The sequence below is a fragment of the Rhopilema esculentum genome, chromosome 13 (assembly GCF_057945365.1).
Source record: "Rhopilema esculentum isolate cy_ngs chromosome 13, ASM5794536v1, whole genome shotgun sequence".
In the NCBI taxonomy this organism is placed as follows: Eukaryota; Metazoa; Cnidaria; class Scyphozoa; order Rhizostomeae; family Rhizostomatidae; genus Rhopilema; species Rhopilema esculentum.
The window spans coordinates 1,713,052-1,737,654 of NC_142827.1; the positions used below are offsets into that span (position 1 = coordinate 1,713,052).

Here is a 24,603-nt window from a genome sequence, read left to right on the forward strand (position 1 = left end):
CATATTCCTTATCGACCACGAAATCACATTCATAATAATCAAAAGTAGCGGTCAGTTTCTTCCATTTTCCATGAAAAGGCAATACATTCACAACAAATGATAAGAACCAGCAAAAACCTTGATGCTTGGCAATTACTTAGGTAATAGTTTCGTTTTGTAGCAATAGCTAGATTTTTCTGTAAGTTACCCTTTTTATCGCGACAATGTTTCATCTCAATATTGTAATTTTATATAAATGTAGATATTTCGACATTTACCTGCAATTTTGTTTGTTGTTTTGAAATAATGATTAAAAGTTCTTTCTTGATATACCTTGATTAAGCATTTCTGTTTTATAAGTTTCATCCAGTAGTATGTCTACTAGATTTTCGAAAACAATTATTTTTTATACTTTGACTTTGAAGTTTTTACTGCATATGTTGAAGCCATGTGGAGTATTTGCGCCCGCGATTCCGTGCCGCCATGACCAGCGTCATGCATTTTTCCCCTATGCTAAACATGGAATCTTTACTTTTCCAGAAAGAGGCCAAAACATGATGGAACTGGAAATGTGCAGCATGGCGGAAATGTTATGAAGTAATGTCTGCTCAACTTGTGTTCTCTTTGTATCGAAGAATACTGCGAACCGCGAAGATATGGGAATCTTCATCTGGACAGAAAGATGATACAAATACAGAGAGAAACTACATAAAAAATGAAGCTCAGCGACTTTTCCGTAAGAATATGAAGGTGAGTTAATATAAAAATTAACTTGGTTTGCTCCAGGTTTTTATTTGTTTGACCCCATTAAGTAGTCTATTTCGTTCTGAGCCCTAATTTTTTGCCGGTTCTTGCTTTATGTATTTTCGTGATCTTTTTTCCAAGCTTCGTACACAAATTGGGAGAGTTTTTATTTTCTGCCAAAGAGACTGGTGACTCTTCTTAGGCCTATTTACTCTTCCTTTTAATTCCTTTCTGCATATTCTCACAAAAAGCATATTATGCTGATCTGTCGCAGTGACCAATGCAGGCTATTTACAAGACAGTTATATTAAACTGGATATTTATTATGGGTCAAATTTACAATCCTTTTCTTGGATATTTAAAATGCAGGAGGTGTTTCCTCTCATAGATCAGTGACCCAGAAGAAATTTACTTAGCACTCAAAGAGGGAGAGACACGACTTGAATTAGGTGCGAAAATTACTATGAATTGAACAAAAGTAGACACAATTAGAGATACTGTTAAATTGAATAATCAAATCAGTTGGAATGGCATTCACTTTGTCCTATTCCAACTACAAGTCTCAATCATTTTCATCATTACAATCGGATTGCTCCTCTTCTCATTAATTGGCGTAGGCTCAATATTGATGTTTAAAGCATTCTAAAAATTTGCATGGTTCAATTTATGAACCAATTGTGTCCATGCACCCATTTGAGATGAAAAGCAACACACCCTTCAATAGAAAGCAGCAAACTTTGCAGAGAAAGACAAATTTCCTTGTTTTCAAACATTTTTAACATATTTTGTCTAGCCTATACTATAAACATGTACTAAAAATAAGAGAGTGATTAAACAGAAGACTACATAATAATATCCATCAAAATAACAATCATAAGACAATTTTATTAAAATATTTTGAAGGTACTAAATTTTTACCAATAAGCACAAGACTTTTCAAGTTCTAATAGATAATTTTTGAAAATTTCTTTCTTTTTGATACTATGCTTTCTAAATTTTGGATTATGACTGTGTAAGGATAACAAAGTTATTCACTCATCTTTTACAGCTCTCCATTACAAAAATCCATACCCAAGACCAGTAAGTAATGCCATTAGTTGTTACAGTGTTTCGTAATGAAATGCTCCATCCTTTTGCATACTTTAGTTGTTTCTAAACAAATTTGAACCCTAGAAAAATTTATTATGGAGCAAATATGCTTTGAAGATAAGACACTTAGCTTTAGAAAATATGATTTTAAATCAACCTGAATCTAAAGTCATATAATCACAAATTAAACAGAATCAATTATGAATATTTTAATTTGTAACTTTTTTGTATGGTCTAGCTTTTTCATTATCAATTTTTTCATTCTGTATTTAAATAACGAAGAAACCAACAAAGCGGGCTACTTTTCCCTACATGGCCTTCTATTTCCATTCTTTTAATTTGCAGGTTAATGTTCCTCCATTAGCAACAGCTCAACTTGCAGGCAAGAAGCTTGGGAAAGGCCAACAAAGAAGGCGAAAGATTGCCAAACCTATTTATATAAAATCTTATGAAGAATATGACAAAACTAGTTAAAGCTTTGCCATATTTGCTTTATGAAATTCAATGAGTTCTTCAGGAAAAGTGTGCAGTGACAATATTGTTGCTACAATTTTGAATGTAATGAAATAGACTTTTGTTTATTACTTTGAGAAATGATGAAAATCTGTCCAAATTTTTATAACTAAATTAAGTTAGATAATCTACATTTTTGAGCAATATTATTTGCACCTGCTTTATCTTGTGACAGAAAAATCTTAGCTAAGCTAAGTTACAGCAAAGCAATGTCTATTTTAGATATTGATTGAGAATTAAATTCATTTTATCAGTTTCGTACATTTTCCAATTAAAAAAATTTGAAGTTTGAAAAGAATCAGAATAGGCCTAATTCTGACACATGAAATTTTTTATAGCCATCTGCCCATTAGTCATCATTTATGTAAATTTATTCATGATCTCATTCTTGTTTTTTAAGTGAAGATTAATACAGCTTTTTTGAGTCAGATACAATATTTATCTGATTATAAGATGCCCTTGATTATAAACCACAGCAATTGAGGTTTTGCCACCCTTGATAATAAACTGCATCCACAATGCAGGGATTTAATTTGATATAACTGGTGCAAACACAGATCAAAACCTGATTGTGTACTTAAACCTTACCACCTGGTACATGTTCAAAAACTACTTAAATGTAAAAACAGACATCAGAAGTTCAACCAACAACAATTTCATCCAACATGGGATTATCAACATCATGCAAATTTGCATCATCACCCTCAGCTAAAAGGTAGCAGGAAAGCTTGACAGGATCTGGAGAACAATGTAAGCCAACCTTTTTACAAGCCACCCTACATTACAAACTACTCTGAAACATGCCAAATAATTAATCTAAGCTGCAGCGTTTAATCAAATCAAGGCATTATGCAAGGAAATATTGGCTTTATGCAATGTACCATTTGGTGTGGAAACTAGGTGCCAGAGGTCTTCAATCTCAAGCAAAGATAAGAGAAGATGCAAAATAGAAGCTCAAAATTTCAACAAATCTCTTGATTTAATTTGGTTTCTAATGAAATGTTTAGCCATCATAAAAACTGGGAAAACAATTAAAACTGGAACAAAGGATTAAGTTTGGATAAACATTCTGCTAACATTGCTAATTGATTTACTGTACATCTGTTTTAAGAAAATTAATACACAAGAAACCTAGCTTTGCATTCTTTCACTTCAATTTTGGGATCAGGAATATCTTGCTTTAAGTCAAATATTTAATTTAAATGATTTTTTTGTTTAAGACAATAGGTGAGTTATCTTTCTTATAAACAATAGGTTAGAGAAATTTTTGTTATAAGTTATACAAAAATGATATTTTCAAACAACAGCCAACATAACTTTTTACGAAAACTTAATGATCATAACTCTTATTCTAAAATGCAGTAATAATATCAATTCAAATTACTTTTAATAAATTGCTCTTACATGTTGAAATTCTAATGTGTTTGCCAATCACCATATTTAGGCTAGCAAGTGCTGACAAACTCTCATCATAAAGCAAGTTTACAAACATTTATAGTAAAAAAACTTTCCACAAAAGGATAGGTGTTTTTTGTCTCTTACCCGCTTACCCACTTTTAGAGGGAATAAAATTGGGCTCTCCAAGAATATTATTCAATATTTGTGATGGGTGTGATAATAAATTGCATAGTACATTGATAAAGCTCAAAAATGTAGATACTTAAAGTCAGCAAGAATTAACCAAATTTTGAAAAAACCTTAATACAGATAAATAAACTGCACGACTTACATGAGTTGTTTGCACTAATTATACTTCAATATTTCTGTAACTGCAAACATATGATATAGCCAGAAAATACATCACAAATGACGAATGATATCAAATGTTATTAGGTTTATCATCAAATAGACATAAATCAAATAATAGGAATAAAAAATTTGTATTTTCAACCCTCAAATGATCACCAATGTCCCCAAATGCAAGTAAAGTAGCTGTTAATGATAGCTTAGATGTTTTTTTGCTAGCAGGAGGAGCTAGCTGAATTAAATCCAGATCTAACTTGATTAAGTCTCTGCTGACAAATCTACAATGCTAAACAAAAAATTTAAATGCTGGTCACTAACTAGATAAGTCTGAAGCCTACTGAGTGTTGGTTGCACCCTCAATTTGTTCTAAGAACGGCTTCACAAATTCAGCTACATCAATATCCACATCTTTGTACTTTGTGATGAATGGGTGTTCCTAGAAGAGAATAAAAATGAAAATTTAGGTTTATTAACATTAGTTTCCTAAAAATCTTAGAGAATCTTAAAGTTTCCCTGCAGGCCAACTAAGATTTGAATAGTGTAGAAATTAGGCAAGATGTAAAAATGAAATAAAAAAATTTTTGCTAGAAAAGTTTTGGAAACACAACACAACCCTGATATGTTCGTTTGTTTATTTCTTTTATTTCCTAAAATTATTGCTTTATTATCCCGCTAAAATTTATTTATACTTTCTCACAAGGGGTAAATAAAAGTTAGGCAAATAATTTCATCTGACTGTTCAGATACTTTTGAGAGAGGAGGGAATATGATTAAATTTTTCTAAGAAGTATCATTTTCTAAAATCATGCAAGAGAATATAGAACCAGTCACTAGAACACATCAACTAGGTACGATGGAATCAAACAGACTTAAGCAGGAACTCCAAAATTTGATTACTGAAAAAGTATGAAATTCTAGCTAATTCAACAAAGACAATATTTCTGATAAAAACAGGCATTTGGTAAAAGAGATAAATTACCTGCCCATGCAAAAGGACAACTTCTGCCTTCTCAGACATGTGTATGTATGCATGTATAATTGCCAATTAAAAGGCCTGGTATCTATATAATATTTGGGTTTCACCTTAGGACTCCATTGGTAACATTCTAATAGGCAAGCGGCACTGATTGGTCAACCTTTACAGTCATGTGCTCGTGTTTCTGATTGGCCTATTTCGATCCACAACTGGGTATATATATTTCTTAGCGTAGAGTTTTCGATCTATGTTCTGACGTTTTAAACTCTGAAGAGCGTCAGACGAAAAGCTTTAGTTTACTAAACGTTTGCTTTTTTCAAAGCCATTTACAAGTTTTGTACCACCAAAAGATTGTTTGCATTTGGATTTCAATACAAACATGAAATAAAAACACCTCATTGTTAGGATAAGGGATGACTGAAATTCAGACTGAATACTTTTTCACACAATTTGGATAAAACTGCTTAGGTAACAAATTTTGTAGGAAGTGCTTACCAATAAATCTGTATAATATGGCCTTCCTTTGAAATCTTTCTTTAGGCTAAAAGAAAGATTTCATATAAAAGATCAACAAAATACATTTCTCATAAAATAACCTCAGGAACATGTATGGTATGAAATCTATGTTCAAATTGTAGTCCTTATAACTATGTACGCAAAGCTAATGTATCAAAAATATGTTTGTGAACAAAAACAAATCATGTTTAGAAAATTTAGTCCTGCCTAATGAGATATGGTTTAATGTTTTTAGGTTCATAAGTATAATCATTGATTGAATAATATAAATTTTGGCTGTCTCAGAACAGGCGTATATAATTTCCAACAAAATTTGATAGGTTGCTCCAACAAAAACAAACATTTATCTGATAAAGAGTTTTTCTGCTTGTGTAGAAATGTAAGAAAAAACATTTTCAAACGTAAGTTACCATGAATCAACAAATTGATGAAGATCATCGGAATGACCAAGATCGACTGGGATTGATGGAGAAGGACTCTCAACAACTGCCCTAAGCTGATCAAAAGGTGTTTTCCATCCCTGATAGGGAAAGTTTCCTGTTGATATTTCTACCTGCAAGGGAATAATGTATAATTAGAAGTGCATAGTAAAAACATGATTTTTCTGCAAAATACTAGAGAGATGAAATTGCATTTAAAATGTCTACATTTTATGTTGGCAGTCTCCCTTGCCTTTTCCAGCACCCTTATAAAAACTTTTGGCACAACCTAACTACATTCCCTTGAAGACAAGTCCAATCTTTATGAGACACGAGCAAGGTAAATGGTTTTTTTAATATTTAAATCTCAATATCAGAGACATTGCCTAAAAATTGAGTTTAATCATACATTTAGAAACCAATGGACTAGAAAATCATGGTCTGATCCAGTTGACACTTCCATGCAGTGATGACACACAATAGAAACAAACCAGTGAAAGTGGGTTAAATCTAAAAAACTTGCCATAGTTATTCCAAAACTCCAAACATCTGATCGAATATCATAGCCTTTAGAAGAACAGGAAGGATCAATCCTTTCAGGCTGAAATTCAAAATGATGCAAATCATTTTCATTGATAATTTATTATTCTTCAAAAACCAACAACAACCAAATTTAAGAAGAAAATTTCATTGCTCTAGACAATATAAAAAAATAACATTTGTTTGATTGTCTTGAAAGGGGATGTAGAAGTGTGCTTTTACACATGTCATTACACCTGGTAGCCACAGGTAAGCAGACAAACTTTATGCTGCACCAGAACTCCTAGAAACTGGTAGTTAATGCTTTGCTTCATTATGCTTCCTACTTGGAACAGATCAATTTCAAATCAATTAATTCTAAAGTCAATCTGACTTGGAGACACCACATCTTGCTTTCCAGGCAGACTTCTTTCTTTAGATTAAAATATTCTTATGCATATTAAAATTTACAAAACACTACTACAAACTACAGTACAATAACGATACCAATGACCTGGGGCATGAATTTTCATAACAACTCTGTGATGTGGCCATTCACAATAATCTCAAATTTGAAGAGAGAAAGTAGCAAACTCACTGCCATGTACGGCTTACAGCCTGCCTCCATTGTTTTTGCCATTGAGTCAACAAGCTGACCAGATATTCCAAAATCACAAAGCTTTACATCTCCATTGTAGTTAATAAGTATATTTGAAGGCTTAACATCTAAAAGCAGTATGATGGTCAAAGGTGACAGGTGTTTTAAATAAGCTGTATTAATACCTTGTATCTCTTTCAAAATGGATGGGGCAGAAGATAAAACGGAGGAAGTTTAGAGATTGCGTATCATGGCTCTAACATGAACCAAACCTGGCCAGGTATGGTACCATTTATTTAAAAAAAAATCGGTTTGCATGATCAATGATATAAATTAACAGTAACTTGTTACTTTGCAACTCTTTCACAAACCAAAATATGTTGACTTGAACTGCCCTACATTGCCATGGTACTGTTATGCATATTAAAGGACTTATTTTCAAATCAGTTGATTTTCAAAAAAGAACAAAAGGGGAACTGGAGCACACTGAGCATAAATATAAACAAGGAAAACTTGAGAAACATTCATGGCTTTACTTATTAGGGTTGTTAACAGTTGACATTGATAATTGATGGATCATGATGATTGGCAGATGATTATTGATGATTAGCATTGATGATTGATGGATCATGATGATTGGCAGATAATTATTGACGATTGACATTGATGATTGATGGATCATGATGATTGGCAGATAATTATTGACGATTCACATTGATGATTGGTGGATGATGATGATTGGCAGATAATTACTGATGATAAGCATTGTTGATTGATGATGAAAAATGAGGATGATGATTATGATGAAGATAACTCAACCCTTTAGAAGCATTTTGTGTAAAAACCATTCAAGTAAAATACAATGAGTCTACTCTCATCAAAAATCAAAGGTGAGCAGTCTTCGCAATATGAAAATAGGCTGCGTGCGATGTTTCGCATGTCTTGATTATTTTGTGCATGCCATGGCGTGTGACATGGACCGCTTTTTTATTGGTCATTTCTCATTCCTGTTGTCAAGAACTATAGGGTACTGCGTTCAAGGAGAACTTTTGCAATACAAACTGAACAGAAACCAAGGCAATTGACGGAGAAAATGTTATTGTTCTTCTTTAAAGATGTTAGATTTAATTAGTTCATAAATTTTTTAAGAAGTAATTATAGAATCTTTTTGTAAGATTACTTCCCCTTGGCAGCCCCTTGATTAAGTAACTGTTATGTTTAAAGCGACTTTTTTGTACTAATTTGTGACGCCTTTGCTAAATCCCGTATGGAAATACTTTAACAACACTTTGGAAAACGACAAAACTGCCTTTGAACTTGGCGACTTTGATTTACTGCTGCTTTAGAAATCTTCGAAACATAAGCGATTTTTAAGAAGTGTTATGTCAAAATTCTTTGTTTTGCGCATGCGATCGCACGCCTCATATTACAAAGACTGGGTGAGATTAATTGAGAGGTAATATGATAACAAAATACATTACCTCTATGAATAACACTAAGTTTACTATGCAGATACTCCAGTGCATTAACAACCTGCAACAAAAACGGTAAGATAATTAAAAAGGACTGCTTGCTTGCATTACAACAGCAACAACACAAGATTTAATGCTTGTCAAAAAATACAAATGGTATACAAAATACAATATAAACAGAAGCATGATCAATCTAGCAATTTAAAGAATTTATGCTGCCAATTCCCTGCAAGAGATCAAAATCTCAATTTTCTTGAATCTTCTCACTAGCAACCTTTGGTCTTTCAATTTTTAAAATTTATAATACTCCCCAGTGATATCATAAAGGAATGTATAGAAAAACAAAAAATTGTGACAAATAATTTTGAATAGAGGCAACAAATTCCTGATAGGATAAACTCAGACACAAATAGGCCCTTCTATTGGCTGCTAATCACATCTGCTACACTTCAATGTTCTTTAGACAGCGTATCAAACTTAAAGGGCATCTCCAAGCAAAATTTGCAATTTTCTAATATTAACTATCTAAAGGAATAGAACCTGCTGATCATGACTTTGCTACCTATTCGCAAACAATTTTCATATACAGTTTTGAGGTCACAAGTGCCTGCATTTTTACAAGTGAGTTGAATTATGAGAAAGGAAATTTTTGTTTGGTGACACTGCCACCTAAATTTGATGTCAGAATGTATTTCTGACAACCTTCCTTTTGTATCTTAAGACACAGATTCCAACGATGGCAATTTGTTTAATGCTTGTTTGAACTGGTAAAATAGCAGCTCTGTTGCCTTTGAATGCAAATAGTAAGCTCTCAATTGTTTAGCAATGCTAAATAAGGTAAATAAAAGCTTCCTATCACGTCAAGTCGAGATGCTTCCTATCACGTCAAGTCAAGATACTTGAGAGGAAAACCAAAATGCCTGGCCAAAATAAATTTACCGTGTGCAGTCAACACGTCACAATTGCAATCAAACTGATCAAATCAAACTGTCAGATTTAGAAGTGTGTTATTAACTTGAACCATTCTCAACCTGAGAAATATATTTTATAGGTAAGGCCCTTCAAGTCGTCTATAACAATTTTCAAGTAAGCTAGTGATTCAAAATGAATAAGAGCCTAATATTGTGATAAAGCGATGTCCCCGAACAAATCAGCCTTTGTTCCTTTTTTTTGGAAAGGGGAAATTTTCAGCCAAATAGCTTAATGAATAATTGGAATTTTGCAAGAAAAGCAGTTTTATTAACTAGACACAACAGACACTTGTAAATAGATAAAAATGAATACAATGTTTTGTTCGGGCTTGAGTGACCCTTTCCGCACTGAAGCTTTTTCTCTGCACATTAGCTATTCAGACAACAGATCATCTTGTTGATCTATTTTTAATTAAATCAGGTATAACAGCAGCTATTTAGCTAGCAATTTGCAATGAGCAAGTTACTTACACAAAACGCAATCTTTCCCAAGATTGGTTCTGTTATCTGCTGCCCACTGGTGCTCACGCTTTTGTAGAACCTTTCAAGTGATGTCGTCATCAGCTCCATGCAAATCCATACGTCACCCTATAATGCAAACATATGATAAATCTGAGGCAGTGGAACAGGAAAGATGACCAAAGAAAAGCAGGTTCAATGAAATTTTATACGAAGAATGAAAATTGACAGAGAGAAACAAAGGGAATAGGGGATGGATGCTTGAGAACAGGTGTGGACAGGAGAAGCAGGGAGAGGAGTTACGATTCAAGCCTGAGAAAACATATTTGTAGGAATGCAAATAGAGAAGGAAAATGATTGAGAAGAGGAACATGATTGAGAAGAGGAAATGACAGAAAGGATTAATAAAGGGAATGAAGAAAAGGAAAAGAAACATTGAAAGAGAGGGTTGGAGACGAGATCAGAGAAAGAAACGAGAAGAAAAAGGTGACTGAGAAAAAACGGAGGAAGGAGGAAGAAGAGAAGGCAATGAAAGGATTGAAAAAGAAATAGAGGATTAAAAAGAGGGCAGCATATACAGGAAAGGAATGCAATATAATCTTTGCACCATTACTGTAGCTGATAATCATAAAGGAAACTTCTGATCAGCTTTCCTTTAAAGGAGGGTGAGATTTGACTTGCAGGGATCGAGGTCTGTTTTGCTAAAAAAACTCAGGAGTGCAAAAAAACATTCTTTCCAACTGGGCTGACGCAGGGTAAGAAAGTTTGCACCGTAGACGCACAAAGAAATCTATAACGACATATCTATTATCTTTACATTTCCGAACTTCAAAATTAGCAAAATCAAATCCAAACGAAAAACATAATATTCCCAATTTTACTTTTATTGGTTTTTTTTCAATAACCATTTCCTAGCCAAATGGTAACGGATTTAACTAAACCTCCCCCGAAAGACACCGAGGGTAGAAAAGGCTCTCACCAGAAAAGCAGCTTCAAGACATGGAGATGTATTAAATGCCTATTTATTAATATTCCTGATTTTATCAAGGCAATTTTTGACAAGCTAATAGCAAGGGAAATATGTGTTGCGTCTGCTTAAACAACAAGGGAGAAATTCAAGATACGAAGAAGTTGCAACAGGCATGTAACGTCAAAAGAGCATGAGAACTGGGGGTATAAATATAATTAGACAAACAGCGATCAACTTTTTGCATTGCAAAAACAGCAAATGTAAAACCCGAGTGCCTTTGAAAAAGGGACAGGCGCGGGTTGGTGCATACGTCTCTGGGTATGGCTTGGTTTTACCAACTTAGCATTTTAGAGGTCTTGGTCTGTGTTTTTACATGGTCTAAATTCAAAAACGTCTAAAATAGGTTTATGCAGCGTGACCATGTAGTCACTCTACATCGCTCCTTTCAATTTACAGCAAATATCACAGCAAACATCGTAGTAGATACCATAGCATATATTATAACATATCTTAAAGCGACTTGGTATGTAAACTAAAGCTTTTCGCCTGATTGGTCAACCTCAACAGTCATGTGCTCGTGTTTCTGATTGGCCTATTTCGATCCACAACTGGGTATATATATTTCCTAGCGTAGAGTTTTCGGTCTATATTCTGACGTTTTAAACTCTGAAGAGTGTCAGACGAAAAGCTTTAGTTTACTAAATGTTTGCTTTTTTCAAAGTCATTTTCGAATAGATATGGTATACAAATATCCGCTAAAAAATCCCGTTTTGAACTATCACATCAATTCAGCAGCCTCTGAGGGAAAAGAGAAGTCTTTGCCAGCATAGACTAAGCCTGATAGGTCTTAAACATTTTCGAATGATAATTCAAAAATCGTTTTGCCTTTGAAGTAATCACGGAGACATATTTTCTAAGCGTGGCACCTTAACAACGAAAAGTTCATTTTTATACTTATAACAGTACAAATCCCGAGCTGTTTTCTATTGCAATTTCTTTTCCATCTTCACAACCTACCCTATTCCTTTTGTTGGAACAAATTCTATCATCACGGTCTAACGCGGAATGAGAGCCTTAGCAAACACACACTTCGCTATATTTAATCCTTTTAGACGGACGCTATAAATAAGCTTGAACAGCTTTTTGATGAAAGAAAATGCTGTGTAGTTCATGTTTTGAGTTTCTTGCAGTAGAACGAAGGACAAGCTGAGAAAAGGGACAGGAAATGAATTGGGGGCATTGATAACAGGTAGAAAGCAAAAGATTTTAAGCGTTTGTCTTTCGGTTTCTTCTAAGAAGAGAGGCTTTTTGAGATTCTGTATAGATGTTGCAATACTTTTTATCGGATACTACAGCAAATTATACCAAATTCCAACTTAAGATAGCAGGAATTTTTATATCGGTGCTGGAGTGTGAAACGTTTTTGGTATGGCAGTTAAACTTGAATTATCTTTCAAAGTGTTAAAGGACGCCTGAAATCAGGGGTGGGTGATTGATTTTAACAAGGGGCCTCGTGAGAGACGTGTTGGAGGGCCGAACCATTGATAACTTTATTTCTGAGCAGTGTCCATTTTCTCCCAATGTTAAAAGCACTAGATCATACTTTATTTTAGCTACCACTGGCTACCAATATTTAAATAACTATCTGAAGTTACGGTGAAGGTTAATTGGAAAAAATTACTTCTATAAAAGTATCTTTAAAAAATGGAAAGATTTTCAAAGTCAAAGTAACACAATTGTATAACATGATCATCATAACATACTTTTTATAATACTTTTTCATTTATGTTCTGATCCGAAGGGCTGGATGAGACCTGCAGGCCGTAAGTTGCCCAGGTCTGCCTTTAATCAATTACATTTGTTAATGTTTACTACAGTATTGTCTAAAACTGCATTCAGTTTATCATGCCGATTTATTGACTTTTCAAATTGAATTTTTTATGTACGTCTTATTAATAAGCAGCAGTCATTTTTTCCACCTTGACCGAGAAAGACAAACAAAATGGCAGAAGCGTCCACGTGAGTATACTCAACAAGACGATGCGATTAACTTAACAACGCTTTTTAACAATAACTTGAGACCATCTAGAAATTACATAACTTGAAAAGGGGATTTCATGGTCTCATAAAAACGTACTTCGGCTTAATCGTGTGATAATTAAAGATGAGAAGCTTTCACAAAACAAACATTCAATTCAATGAAATAAAGATTTAACTCATCATAAAAAAGAGAAAATAACTTTTCTTTTTCTAAGATTTCTATTCAAATATTCAATTTCAGCAAACATGATTGACAGACAAAAAGCAATTCAATCCGGCCTAAGCTGATTATAATTCATGTGGTAACCAATGCAGTACTTACCTCTTTGAAGAGAGCACCGTAAAACTGTACTGTGTATGGGCACTGAGCTAATCTCATTGAAACATCGAGGTCCATAAGCAATCTCTTTTGCTCAGTTGTATTAACGCTTGCTCTAATGCGCTGTAATACGAGAATTGCACAGAAAATTACTGGAGGATTTGTAAAAATTAGTCTGCCTTTTTGACACAGTTTTTAACAAACTCGTTAAAAATAAAAATAATATTTTCTAATACTATCGATAAAAGCATCAAAGAAACAGAAAACAATATAACTATTCAACTGGCGGCTTAGTTATGGAAATTACTCCAAACTTCATTGTACGACTTTTTTGAGCTCAGATTTGGTTTTATCTCCATAATTTTAAACAGGATACAGGGTTTTTGTATTGCTAGTGCTTGTATTTTAGATTTTACGGAGATATGAAGTTTGAAAAATTGTTAGGGGTTTGACCGCAAAAATCCTACCGGGTGAAAATTTATCAACTAATCATGGTCAAACCCTTTATAAAATTTGTATCTTTATGTCGTCGTAAAATCGATATCTTGAGCAATAACAGAACGAAAACTCCCAGGTAGACTTAAGTTTCTAGCTCTAAATTATTCAATTCTGGCTAAGCATTTTTCAAAATGAGGCTGTAAGTTGAACTAGTGTATAACTAAGATTCTAATAAGGTTTGATGTCTTACAATCAACATGGTCTTCTTTTAGGCACAACAAGAAAAGCCCTATAAACGACACACGGTCGTTCTGCAAGGAGGTTTTGTTTAAGCAAAAAAACTGCCATACAATCATTGATACTAACTTTGACTGCCATTTCATGTTTTGATTTTTGATGAACCATTTTCTCCACAACCCCATATGCTCCACGCCCCAATTCTTTGACACTTTTTAGGTCACTACAATGTGTTTCGACCCTCTTTTGAAAAAAGAAAAAATTATCTCAAATAAAAAAATAAGTTTGATTTAAGTAAATATCGACTCTTTTTGTCATTTACTATTACAATACATTTCTCTAGTCAAGTTGCTTCAGGAATATTCATCAAAGAAAGAGAATGAATTTTTACGGTTCAAAAGCGGCATTAACAGAGAGCATATAGAGAAAGGGTGAAAGGAGCCTCATGTTGGGTTGGTTCTGGTAACCGCGTAAGAGCGCCAGATTTATAAATAAGCCGAATGCTGACTTCATTTCGGTCAGTTTTTACAAAGACTTTGGATGGAATTGCTTTTTAATCTGCAGCATATTCTTATATACTAAATATTTATAAAGACGAACTCAAGAACGGCTTTGAAACAATAAGCACTTTTGGAGATACTTTAGTTTTTTGTTTGACATTCTTCAGAGTATAAAATGTCATAACATTGATGAAAAACACTAAGCTAGGAAATATACTATGGATCGAAATAGGAAAATCAGAAACCAGAGCACGTGACTGCTAAGGTTGCCAACAGAGTCTTGAGGTGAAATATGAATTTCATGTGTGCACGATAATTAAGACAAGTAAGAAAAACGTTGCTGGTCAATAAAGGTGTTTGCTTAGAAAGATGTCTCTATAAACAAAAGCGAAAAATCAACAAGTTTTGCTCCTTCTCAAAGCTCGACAGATAGAAATGAATGGTTCAAATAAGAGTGAAAGAGTCCGCTTGTTGAACAGTTTAAGGTCATTAAGACAGAATTTTTGCTATTATAAACAATTTTTGGTATGTTTCTTCTTGGTATCTGCTCTAACGCATTACAGCAGAATTTTCGATAATTGTCCAAAGGAAAAAACTGTAAAACTAACTTTAAACTAGCAGAAAATTCGAAAAAAATTCAAAATAATTTCTTACATATTTCAGAGCTAAAGATATCTTGGAATTTAATTTCCGCCCAATCACTGCTGGTTAGCTAAATGTTTTCCTACTCCAGGCAATTTTTAAATAGCTACAGAAAAGCTTCTCCACACCAAGAAGACTTGGCGCGAAAAAAACAAAGAATAACGAGAGTTAGAGGACAAACCTGTCCATCGATTGTCAACGTTGTACTATCGGACAAATTCCCTGGTGGTCTAAAATCAAAATACAAACATTTCAATTGGATGTTTCAAATAATTCGTCGGCGAATAGAAGGTTATCAGAGTAACTCTGTTTGGAATTACATGGTGGTGGTTGAATGATAAGCTTTATGCACCAGAAAAGAGAAGGAAACCTGCCATGTCCCATGCAGTCTCTGATAAAAAAACAAGAAATATCTTGCAAATCTCGCTTGTAATCACTAAGTTGTTTCTCTATTTTGGCATTAAATATCAACCAAGATCTTTGTAATGGTCCAAACCCCATGTGACTTCTTGATTGGCAGTTTGGTCTTAAGAGACAGGTGCATGTCCAATTTGCAGTTTGATCCACTAGCCAATTTCTGGCAGAAGACACGCGACGGAAAATAAGATTTCAGACCTGCCAAACTCTTTGTGTATGGCTGAAAGGTGAATTTCGCCCACTCCCAAACCTTAGAATTAACTAAATTCATCTCGTAAAGCAATCCCAATTTGATTTCCTTTTAACCACAACTATTGTTATAAATCGTGAAATTCATAAAACTCGGGAATGTGGAAGAATTTGAAAAAAGCTGAAATCACTTAACTTGTGGACTCAGGTTTAATGGATGCATCAACAGTATTTCCCGACTTTATGCCTTTAGGTTTTGCCTTTTAGGGGCTGTTTCAAGATTTTGCAAACAAACAAAAACACTGTACAAACAAACGGATATTGTGCTTTTTCAATCGAATTTGCCCACTAAGCTAATGGCGGAAGGTGTTTCGATAAATCTTTCCCTCGCTAGTGAGACAAGGGACTGTTGCACCAGTAGGGAAGTGCTTAACAAAAGCACACGCACAAGAACATCAAAACATTCCGTTCTTATTACACGCGTGCTTGCGCTGCTGGTTTTTTCTGTGAGAACATTCAAAGCACAAGTGATCTACGTCGTTGTGAAATTTTGTGTCAACTCGGCTCTCCGTCACAGTAAACTCTCAAGTAATTCTGTAAACAAAACAGCTGCATTTAATTTCAATTTTGCAAAGAAATTGGTCCCTAATACGTGAAGCTCCAATAAAAGAAAACATCATTGCGCAAGACAGGCCTTTTTGTGGGAAAATTTCCACAAAGGCAGCAGGCTACCTGTGGGCTATGCTGTGGGGCAATCGCCTAAAAGAAGAAAATGAAGAATCTCCTTAAGGTCCCAAGGAGCATATGAGTGCATGTACACACTGCTCCCTACTTATTGACGTCCGTTTTTAGTTCACTTTTTACAAACAGCTTTAATTTCAAAGTTATCCGAATATTGCAAAATGTATGACCATTCATTGTTTTTATACGATGCGGATGCTCTACATTTTCATTTTCTAAACGATCCGAATTGTTCTATAGGCCAACTGGTGTTATAATTTTCCCATCTTCATTTTGGTACCAAGATAGATATTCTTAAGTATCCGTTTTCTTTGTGGCGTTGTGTGGAGGCAGGGCAAGAAAAATGCAAATCAATCCGTTTTATGTGAAAACAAATTAAAGCGAAATTGGGCCTAGAGGGTAGGTTTAACTACAATTTCTCACTCTGGGTTTCTAAGTTTGTAGAAATCGTTTTTGAAGCAGAATTATCCTCAGTGTTGAGGTTAAAATGAACGTACTGAAAAAGGATGCTGCAAAACGTTAAAGTTTAAGCAATTATGGTTTCATTACAATTTGACCCGTCAGCTCGGCAGAACTCAAATTGTCCGAAAGTACTTGTACTGCCATTTTTCGTTGTGTCTCTTAGGCCTGGTTTAGACGGCGTGTTATTCACGTGCCGTATCATGATTCTATATTCTATAATGGGCTATTTGATTCGAATAAAATAGAAAATACGGCAGTTGATTCAAACGCCGTATTAAATGCAAACCGTTTTTATTTGGTTGTTATTGTTCTACCATAAAAAATTCGTTGTTATGAAGCATTGCTGAGTGAGAACCGCAACCAAGATGGGGATAATGAAAAAATTGAAATTAGTACTGCTAAACAACCGAGATAGAAGAAGAAAAAGAACTTTTAGTTATACTACAAAACTTGCCGCATTAAGAAGAGGATTTGTTTTCAGGCCATGTCAATCAATCCCTGTTTCTTATAATTTGTAATCATAAGATGTAAGGTTGCCTGCATCACAAGGTCATGTCGCAGGGTTCAACGGAACGAAAGCTGGTTCCTTTTCATTTAATACAGCACATGAATAACTAGGCCTAACGGGTAAATGACTTTTTATGCCAGGAGCCATCATCAAGCGCAAAAAATACTTGGGCGCTTGCAAGGGCACTATTGCATTCTCTTTTGCTACCTTGCAAGTTAGCGGCAGCCATTTTGAACTAGTTAGGCAAAGTGGAGTTGTACGGAATCTGGCAATCAAATTTAAAGTATCAACCAATTCAAAAATTTGCAGACAGGGTGCTTTCTAAAAACTTTTACACTGCAGTCTGCAATGGCAGGGAAAAATTACAATTTTTGATTTCTTGAGAGCGTTGGCAATGGACAACTATTGTCACAAACAAGGCAATTTAATCATAAAGCACAATACAATAGTTACTGTGATAATCACAGCGTTCTGAGATGATTGCCAACAATGACACCACACCAAAACCAGCTTTAAATTCAACAGTGTCATTGATTGCTCTCATTAGGCCAGCCATTATTGACAGTTGTTGCAAACACAAACTGTTGCAAAAAGAACACTGGCAACAAGGCCAAAGGTTAACATTTCTCAAAAGATAACTTTGAAAACACACAAGTATGCATGGTTCAATTTTTATTGAGCCATTTTGGAAAAACAGTATTTAGGAAAAGTTAAAACAAAATAATATTACCTGGCTTCTTCTTTTCCATTCTTTGATAAAGGTATCTTTGTTGGCCTGTACTTCTTTTCCTTTCCTAAAAAATAATGAGATTACACTCAACAGCCACACAGAGCAGATTGAACACATGAAATTAAGTTTGATTCAAGTTGCAAACAGCAAAGTGAAGGCAGCTTCCTTGCAAAGCACACTTAATTCAAGATTGCATTTTCCTAATAGCTATTTCCATGACAACTTCGTATGTTAGTTTAAGACAATAACACTTCAAGAGCAAGGGCTCAGTCAGTTTCGTTCAGTTATCAATTGTGTATTAACACCCTGAATTGGTCATTGACTGCTACACATAAGATACAGGATGCACTCTGATTGTCCAGCTTTAGATAATTCAGAGGAGGGAGGCAATGCTTCATTTCAATTTTGGTTGATTGGTTATAGTTACTTAGATTTTGTGCCCCTGTTTAAGTGAACCATTGTTTACTGATAACTAAAAATTATATACCAAGGGTAATAATGAAGTGTTAATGATAAAACTGACAAGGAGATGGGTGATTCTTAGTTTTTCTTAAAAATCCTTTCACTAACTGCCTAAGCCTTTTTACTGGATGTATTACATTTTGTTAAAAAAACCAAAACACTGACTGAGTCCCAAAACGTGGGTTTACTATTCAGAAGATTGCATTGTAAACCAATTTATGCATCCATATATGCCAGGGGGGAGTGTTTAATTGACCAAGGTAAGCAGAGATTTGTTAGATTCTAATATCCAACACATTGAGGAACATTCAAAAACTAAAAAGGATCAGCTTTGAATGATGAGGCAATATAAGTTTGGTTAAGAACAAGTTCTAAAAATTGAAAAATTCTTAAAATCATATACATTGTTGAAAAGTTATAAAGTTTAAATGTTATCTTCACACAATAACCATAAAATAACTGAAATGACAAATAATTATCATAAGCACTTCTTATTGAAATCAACAAAAGCTCGAGAAATATGACATCTTTCAATTCAAAAATTTCTAGGTGATATAATAAAGCTTTGAAAAGGCTTACATGGGGTGCATTGTTTAGGAGATCAGGGTCTAAAAGATGTGCAATAATTAGGAGATCAAGGTCAGAAAAGGATAGAAATAACTTCCTTCCTTCATTGCAAAAAATATGATAATTTTATATGGCTCAGGCCTTGCCCGGAAAGGCGCTCGATCGAGCGCGCGCGCCTAGAGCGCACCCAAAAAAAGCCTTGGAGAGCGATTTATAGAGCCCCTCAAAACGTAAAAACAATATTAACGCGGAGCAAAAAAAATTTTTGGAATTTATTAAATCAACTTGATCAAGCATAAACAATCTTCCCAACAGACCGCAATATTATGATTTGCGTAAGATTACCCCTTGAGAAAAAATTCAGCAAATTCAACGTTGGGTTTTCGATATCATTTTTAATCTGAAAACCCTCTAATAACCATCAAGGATACAGGCCATCAAGCAAGCGTATTCTCCGGCAGATTTATTTGATTTACGAGCAAGCGTTTATCTTCTATTGAAGTATATATTATTTTCTATTTTTTTAATAACTTAAAATCGCCTCTGCAAATCAGCGATCACGTTTCCGTCCAAATTATCGCATTGCTTTTCATTTTTCATTTGCTTTTGCGAGTAGTAGATGTTCTAGCGTTTCTTATAGAATGGATAACATGAAAAAGGAACAAAGTTAAATGTTCGATTTAAAGCCATGCGTATTGATGAAGCAATATTTGAAGCTAAACATAACAGTAGTGATACTGACACTGTTGAAAGCTCATCGAATGATGGCAAGTTACATATCTAGAAAAATCTGAACAATTTTGCGACTTTGTTTTATTATATTTCTATATTTATATTAACATAATGTTTGTTGCATATTTTGTTATTTCATATTATGGTGCTTCGTGGTATCACTGCTGAATTTCATATTTAACATTCTTCCAAAGCTTTCGATTTGAAGCTCTCGATCTCCTAAAGCTCTCGAAGGATGCTCTCAAGGACATTTACTTAGAGGTGCGAAATAGAGCGCCTAGAGTTTCTAAGGGGCTCTTTTTATGGAGCACCCTCATTTTACTTAGAGCAAGGCCTGATGGCTATTATGAGCATGTTATAAACAAAAACACTATCACAGTTCTTTCTTTAATATGTTTGCAAAAACATTCCAAAAGTATAACACACAGGGCTCTTTTTACCATTCAAGACAACCAAACTGCTAACACAGCACACTTTATCCTTACAACCCTGGCAGTTCTTTAGCAAACTTAGAGTTTGAAAATTTCCCCCTACTGGGCCCTTTGGGCTACCCAACCACTGAGAGTAAAATTCCAGATTTTGGCCAAGTACCTGAGGCCCTTATGAACATCTACATCATAAATGGTGCCATGGTAAAATCTGCATGGCAACCTAATCTATGTGGAAGATATTTCAGCAGTTGAAAAGCTGACGCAAGACTCTTGTTGCACCAGCCTTGGGCTAACATTGCCTGAGGGCAAAGAAACAAAAAATGAAGAAGAAGAGATGGATAAATCTGGTGCACATTATGCTTTGAAGTCAGGACAAATAAAAAATTGGAAACTGCAAAATACTCTAGAGACTACAGGCTGAATTCCTAACATGGACTCCACATAGTATGGCTACTAAAAGAGCTTGGTGTCTCTGCAACAACATGAAAATTTCAAATAGAAAAAGGCTGACAGAAAGCACCTTCAATGCAGCAATGCAAATTTCAATAAACTGTATAGAAACTGCAACAAATAATCAAAGATCAGCAGTGTTTGAACTTTTGAAGCAAAAAGAGAAAAGAAATAGTGTTCCTGATTATTAGCCTATACAAAAAACATGCTTTTGTAAAAAGACTTTTAAGATAGCTTGCCATGTAGTTAAAGAACTAAAGGTTCATCAAATATTTGTTGTTGTTGTGATAATCACTTTCTATTCACTAGATATTTAAGAGAAAATATGAAACTATTATTCTTAGTATATTGATGATTTTGTTACTCTGTCTGATTTACAATTTGTTAGATTGTGCTATCCAGGTACTTGCTGCTATTCTTCCCAACACGGAAATGTTCTTAAAAAATTCCCTGCCTTGATCTCCCCCTGAAACAATGTTGGTTATCAATTCATTTGCATTTGATTCCAGAACAACTTTGACAACAACAGTTGTGTTCCCAAAGCATTAATATGAAATAATATACCATTGTTTGGGTAGTTGGGCTCAGGTGTGCGATGTTTCAGCAGATACTTTATTTGCTTTGGAAAGGATTATCATTTATTGAGCACTCAAAAAATTTGAAAATTCATACAATTCAAAATTCAGCCAAATCATTGTTTACTTTTTATTGTCGTTGTAAAAACCAACTTACTTAGAATGATTAAAATTTGTTTTTTGAAATTCTTGACAATTCTGTGGAATTAACATGGTCGCTTTGCTTTTCTGGCTCCTTAATTTGTGCTCATATATATATAAATTTTTCTTTCAGATGACTTGTGACATGTATCTAATTCTTGAAGGGGTAAAGAAATAAAACTTAAGTTGCTTGTTCTAGCTTTTATGCTTTTCCTATCAAAGATCATAAAAACCTATGATTAAATGGTTCAAGCAATCATCTTTGCTATGAACTGACCCCCTAATGATTAAAACTACTATAAACAATCCTTACTTTATTATTAAAAATTTAAATTAAATTTAAGAGATTTATATATATATATTTAAGTAGCAAAAATTCAAAAGTATACATTCCTACCAAAAACAGTTAAATATGGATATTCAAATAAACATGGTAAAACCTAGATTTCTTCTAAGGAAAATTCTGTTCATTGTAACAGTTGAAAAATCACAAAATGGGTAAAAATAACATAGCAAAGCTGAAAACATTTGCCAGTTTCTTTTAATGCCAATCCAATCTCCAACATGCTCTATGATGCGTCTTAAGTTTACATTGCTAAAATCTTCAGGCTAATTGTGTATTGCAAATTTGTAGTCCAAACGTTTTCTTATTCCATACTATTTTTAGTCTATAATTAAATTACTCTTTCCAGACTCTATGGTTATTTTCAATAGAGTCCCACTTTGATTATTTTGACCTTCCAGTAGTTAAAATATTTTACACTTCTCACTAGCATGGGTTTCCATTAACAATGACCAGAAAATTTATGTAAACTTGGATTCTGCAAAAAGGCTTTATATAAATGAAAATTTAAAACGGATTGTAATTTAGAAAACTTTCTCCTGAATTAATATTCATAGGACATGTTAGAATGTTAAATGTGATTTCAAAAGTCATTCTCCAACAACCTCATTAACTCTACAACAGCTGACATTTCACACATATTCAGATCTTGAAGCACACACATGTTTGCAAAACAGCTGCATGCTTCCTAATATCTCCATTTTGTGCAAAATATCAAGAACAGACACCATACAAAACATCACAAACCAAGTAGCCCAAGGTGAAACCAATGGACTGATGATAAATTTGTCTACAACTGATTGATTTTTTTCAAAAAATGAATCGATTTATAGACAAACTTTCTCTTAATAAATAAGACAAATATATCATTGGGAAATATTTCCTCAAACACAGTTTCATGGTTTATGTTGGCCCAAAGCGGATTAAAATTAATTAGTTGACTGCCCTGGAAACGAACCAAAACAATACCATAGCTAATTGGTATATCATATGACACTGTCTATGTTAAAATTGCCTGACGAAAGGCTTGCAATTTTTGACAAACAACAAATATATGTTTACCTGGGTTCGATGTTTTAATGATGAATAAAATTCAAATTCATGTAATTCAGCAACAATAATTTTGGTTTAGAATTGATTTTGATATTTAATACGCTGTGTATAAAATATTAAGATAATTAAAATAACAATGTTTTTGTTAGTATAGTTACCTAGGATGATAAGAGAATCGGGACGCTTTTCGAGCCCGATAAAACAAAACAATACAATTGTAATTTATAAATAATCAACACTCTAAATATCAAATATTTCTTCGAAAATCAAGACTTGGCAAAGGATGCAAATAGGAGTGAATTTAGGTTTTCGCAAACAACAAAACTTCCTGACAGCACGAAATAAAAAGGCATATCTCTTTTAAATTAAAGTCCACTTCAGGGAGTGCGACATGCCGATTTGGCTTCAACTCCGCGACATTATTTGTTACATTTCCTACCATGATTAAAAAAACCGATAAATGTTATAAATAAGCAGAACAATGAGGTCTCTCAAACGTTACTTGAATAATAAAGCATACAATTACCTCCTGGATGAGAAGCTGACATAATTACAGACTTTTATTGAGCAATGCTTTCTAACTGCAAGAGTACTTGATTTCGGACAAGGCTGAGATCACTCGTCTGCGATTCAGTGACCAACTTCTCCGACTGGACAGCTGAAACTGGCAATCATAATGCGGAAATACAGCAATTATTGAGTATATTTTTTTCTCTTGATAGCACTGGATCCATCAACAGGAAACCAATCGACAACGTACGAGCACAGCCTGCACCATTGACAACTTGCACCTCGAAAGAAGGCGCGTTTGTTATGCGCCCGCAATACCTTTAAATAATGGCACGCGGCTTCAGTGGGATTTCCCCTGAATTCTTTCTGGAAACGAGACAAGGAAGTTGGCAAAAGTGACGTTGCAAAGGAAATTTTCTATGTACATACGAAGAAAAAATTAAACTGAAAGAGTTTGGAAAGACCAGGAGTCGAATCCCCGAATTGGTCTTAATATCCTTAACTGTTTCCCATTCAGTGACTGTGAAGCATCATACGGAGAGAGAGGGGGCCAAAAATTTCCAAAGTGTGAGATCAATTACCCAAAACATTTCAGTTGACGGCGTAAAGACCTTTTGGTGGTAATTATTTGGGAGAGGGGGCTGTGTCCAGACTTAATATTTGAATTAATATTTGAGTTGCAGCTCTTAGCACCCGATTAAATGTATTTTCATAGACGTGGAGACCAGGGGGCACGTGCCCCCACTTTTCAGAAACAGTGGAAGAGTACCTACTTGCAGCTTTCAGAGAGGTGCCCGTACTTTGACTTCAGGTGCCCCCCTCCCCCACTTTTGAAATGATTGCTACTGGCTTCCTACGTCTATGCGTACTATGTCCATATATATAAATTTCCCTAAACAAGCAGTTTTGTTTTGTTTAACTTTATGATGCTGTAAATAACAGCATTTTGCTATCTCTTCATGAAAACTTCATCTTACAGAAGATGCATCATTTATGTTGCTACCATGTTCAAAGAAATAGGTAAATTTATTTTGTTTATTTTAACTATCTTGTATTGTCTTATCTTACAATTTACCATTAATTATTGTAATTAATTAGCTTGATATGCTGAAAAAATTGTGTTTGAGTTTGAATGCCAGTTGATA

At 34.2% G+C, this 24,603-nt stretch overlaps 2 protein-coding genes across 2 annotated transcripts; one reads left to right on the forward strand and one right to left on the reverse strand.

The window, feature by feature from the left end:
- The first annotated feature begins 518 nt into the window (after nucleotides 1–518).
- LOC135692254 (LYR motif containing protein 1) lies at nucleotides 519–3,712 on the forward strand. Its single transcript, XM_065210339.2, has 4 exons — nucleotides 519–729; nucleotides 1,112–1,172; nucleotides 1,772–1,803; nucleotides 2,158–3,712. Exons 1-4 carry the CDS (start codon nucleotides 580–582, stop codon nucleotides 2,284–2,286), a joined length of 372 nt encoding a protein of 123 aa, XP_065066411.1. The 5' UTR covers nucleotides 519–579; the 3' UTR covers nucleotides 2,287–3,712.
- On the reverse strand, nucleotides 3,286–23,765 carry LOC135691867 (dual specificity mitogen-activated protein kinase kinase 6). The gene is made up of 12 exons (XM_089112039.1): nucleotides 23,475–23,765; nucleotides 18,195–18,258; nucleotides 15,329–15,377; nucleotides 14,135–14,248; nucleotides 13,334–13,453; nucleotides 10,014–10,130; nucleotides 8,581–8,632; nucleotides 7,100–7,227; nucleotides 6,506–6,583; nucleotides 5,974–6,116; nucleotides 5,543–5,588; nucleotides 3,286–4,507 (listed from the first exon to the last, which is right to left on the reverse strand). The coding sequence occupies exons 1-12, from the start codon at nucleotides 23,494–23,496 to the stop codon at nucleotides 4,406–4,408; spliced, it is 1,035 nt and encodes a 344-aa protein (XP_088968165.1). The 5' UTR covers nucleotides 23,497–23,765; the 3' UTR covers nucleotides 3,286–4,405.
- Nucleotides 23,766–24,603: the final 838 nt, after the last annotated feature.

What these genes read in the sequence shown, in the direction of transcription:
- LOC135692254 (XM_065210339.2), top strand. Translation starts at nt 580, where the DNA reads ATGTCTGCTCAACTTGTGTTCTCTTTGTATCGAAGAATACTGCGAACC. An exon ending in TTTTCCGTAAGAATATGAAG is followed by an intron (nt 730 to 1,111) that starts GTGAGTTAATAT and finishes TTCCTCTCATAG; the next exon opens with ATCAGTGACCCAGAAGAAAT. An exon ending in AAAATCCATACCCAAGACCA is followed by an intron (nt 1,804 to 2,157) that starts GTAAGTAATGCC and finishes TTTAATTTGCAG; the next exon opens with GTTAATGTTCCTCCATTAGC.
- LOC135691867 (XM_089112039.1), bottom strand. Translation starts at nt 23,496, where the DNA reads ATGTCAGCTTCTCATCCAGGAG. An exon ending in AACATGAAATGGCAGTCAAA is followed by an intron (nt 13,454 to 14,134) that starts GTTAGTATCAAT and finishes CTCGTATTACAG; the next exon opens with CGCATTAGAGCAAGCGTTAA. An exon ending in GGAGTTTTGGAATAACTATG is followed by an intron (nt 6,117 to 6,505) that starts GCAAGTTTTTTA and finishes ATTCCCTTGCAG; the next exon opens with GTAGAAATATCAACAGGAAA.